At 69.8% G+C, this 1,388-nt stretch overlaps 1 protein-coding gene across 1 annotated transcript; it reads left to right on the top strand.

The window, feature by feature from the left end:
* The first annotated feature begins 6 nt into the window (after positions 1 to 6).
* SLC35F6 (solute carrier family 35 member F6) lies at positions 7 to 1,377 on the top strand. The gene is made up of 4 exons (XM_035313759.1): positions 7 to 132; positions 281 to 493; positions 615 to 725; positions 909 to 1,377. Exons 1-4 carry the CDS (start codon positions 105 to 107, stop codon positions 1,364 to 1,366), a joined length of 810 nt encoding a protein of 269 aa, XP_035169650.1. The 5' UTR covers positions 7 to 104; the 3' UTR covers positions 1,367 to 1,377.
* The last annotated feature ends 11 nt before the right edge of the window (positions 1,378 to 1,388 follow it).

Genomic DNA, 1,388 nt, shown 5'->3' with positions numbered 1-1,388 from the left:
TCTTCTACCTGCTGCTGTGCAGGGACAGGCGGAGGTCGGAGCCCGGCACGGCGCCTTCGCAGCCCTTCAGCTCGCTGCTCTTCCTGCCCCCGGCGCTCTGCGACATGACTGGGACCAGCATCATGTACGTGGGTGAGTGCCGGGGACGGGGGCGGCTGCGTTTCAGAGCCCCCCCCCCCCCCCCCCCCAGGGGGTTTCCCCAAAGGGAAAAGGGGGGCGGCATCCGGGGCCGGCTCCGGATGATTATTTTTTTGAGGGGGGGTCTCCTCTCCCCGCGCAGCCCTGAACATGACGAGCGCCTCCAGCTTCCAGATGCTGCGAGGCTCCGTCATCGTCTTCACCGGGCTCCTCTCCGTCGCCTTCCTGGGCCGCAGGCTGGAGGCCAGCCAGTGGCTGGGCATCGCGGCCACCATCGTGGGGCTGGTGGTGGTGGGGCTGGCCGACCTGCGCAGCGGCCAGGGCCAGAAGCACAAGCTCAGCGAGGTGATCACGGGTAGGTGGGGGTCTCAATTTGGGGGCTGGGGGGCGGGGGGGGAGAAAACATCCCCGGGCACGGCTCCGGGCCACGCGCTGCTTGTATAAAGGCTCGGCCGTCCCCTTGTGTCCCCCCCCAGGTGACCTCCTCATCGTCATGGCGCAGGTGATCGTGGCCATCCAGATGGTGCTGGAGGAGAAATTCATCTACAAGCACGACGTGCACCCGCTGCAGGCCGTGGGCACCGAAGGTCGGCCGCCTCGCGGGGTCGTTGGGGGGCTGCAAACCCTACAAACCCTGCCTGGGGACAGCTTTTTTTTTGGGGGGGTGGGGGGTTCAGGACATAGCGGGGTGCGAGGGGGCGAAACCGGCGGCCCCGGGGGTGCGGCTCGGAGCCGCCGCTCGTCCCACGCGCCCTCCTCTTCCTCGCCAGGCTTCTTCGGCTTCGTCATCCTGGGGCTGCTGCTGGTGCCCATGTACTACATCCCGGCGGGGGGCTTCAGCGGCAACCCGCGGCGGGCGCTGGAGGACGCCCTGGACGCCTTCTGCCAGGTGGGCCGCCGGCCCCTCATCGCCCTGGCCCTGCTGGGCAACGTGGGCAGCATCGCCTTCTTCAACTTCGCCGGCGTCAGCGTCACCAAGGAGCTCAGCGCCACCACCCGCATGGTGCTGGACAGCCTGCGCACCCTCCTGGTCTGGGCCGTCAGCCTGGCCCTGGGCTGGGAGAGCTTCCACGGCCTGCAGCTGGGGGGTTTCGGGGTGCTGCTGGCCGGCACCGCGCTCTACAACGGCTTGCACCGAGCCTTCCTCGCCTGCCCGCCCCGGGGAGAGGCGGCCGAGCGCCAGGGGTTGCTGCGGGGGGAGCGCGGGGCCATCAACAGCGAGAGCTGAGCGCTGGGGTGTCCCCCCCCCC

The sequence above is a fragment of the Oxyura jamaicensis genome, unplaced genomic scaffold, assembly GCF_011077185.1.
Source record: "Oxyura jamaicensis isolate SHBP4307 breed ruddy duck unplaced genomic scaffold, BPBGC_Ojam_1.0 oxyUn_random_OJ67582, whole genome shotgun sequence".
Classification (NCBI taxonomy): Eukaryota; Metazoa; Chordata; class Aves; order Anseriformes; family Anatidae; genus Oxyura; species Oxyura jamaicensis.
This window is presented reverse-complemented; position numbering and strand designations above follow the sequence as displayed.

Bases quoted from the DNA above. Each gene is read 5' to 3' on its own strand.
- SLC35F6 (XM_035313759.1), top strand. From the start codon at position 105: ATGACTGGGACCAGCATCATGTACGTGG. The intron at 494-614 runs GTAGGTGGGGGT...GTCCCCCCCCAG, and splicing joins GCTCAGCGAGGTGATCACGG to GTGACCTCCTCATCGTCATG. The intron at 726-908 runs GTCGGCCGCCTC...CTTCCTCGCCAG, and splicing joins GCAGGCCGTGGGCACCGAAG to GCTTCTTCGGCTTCGTCATC.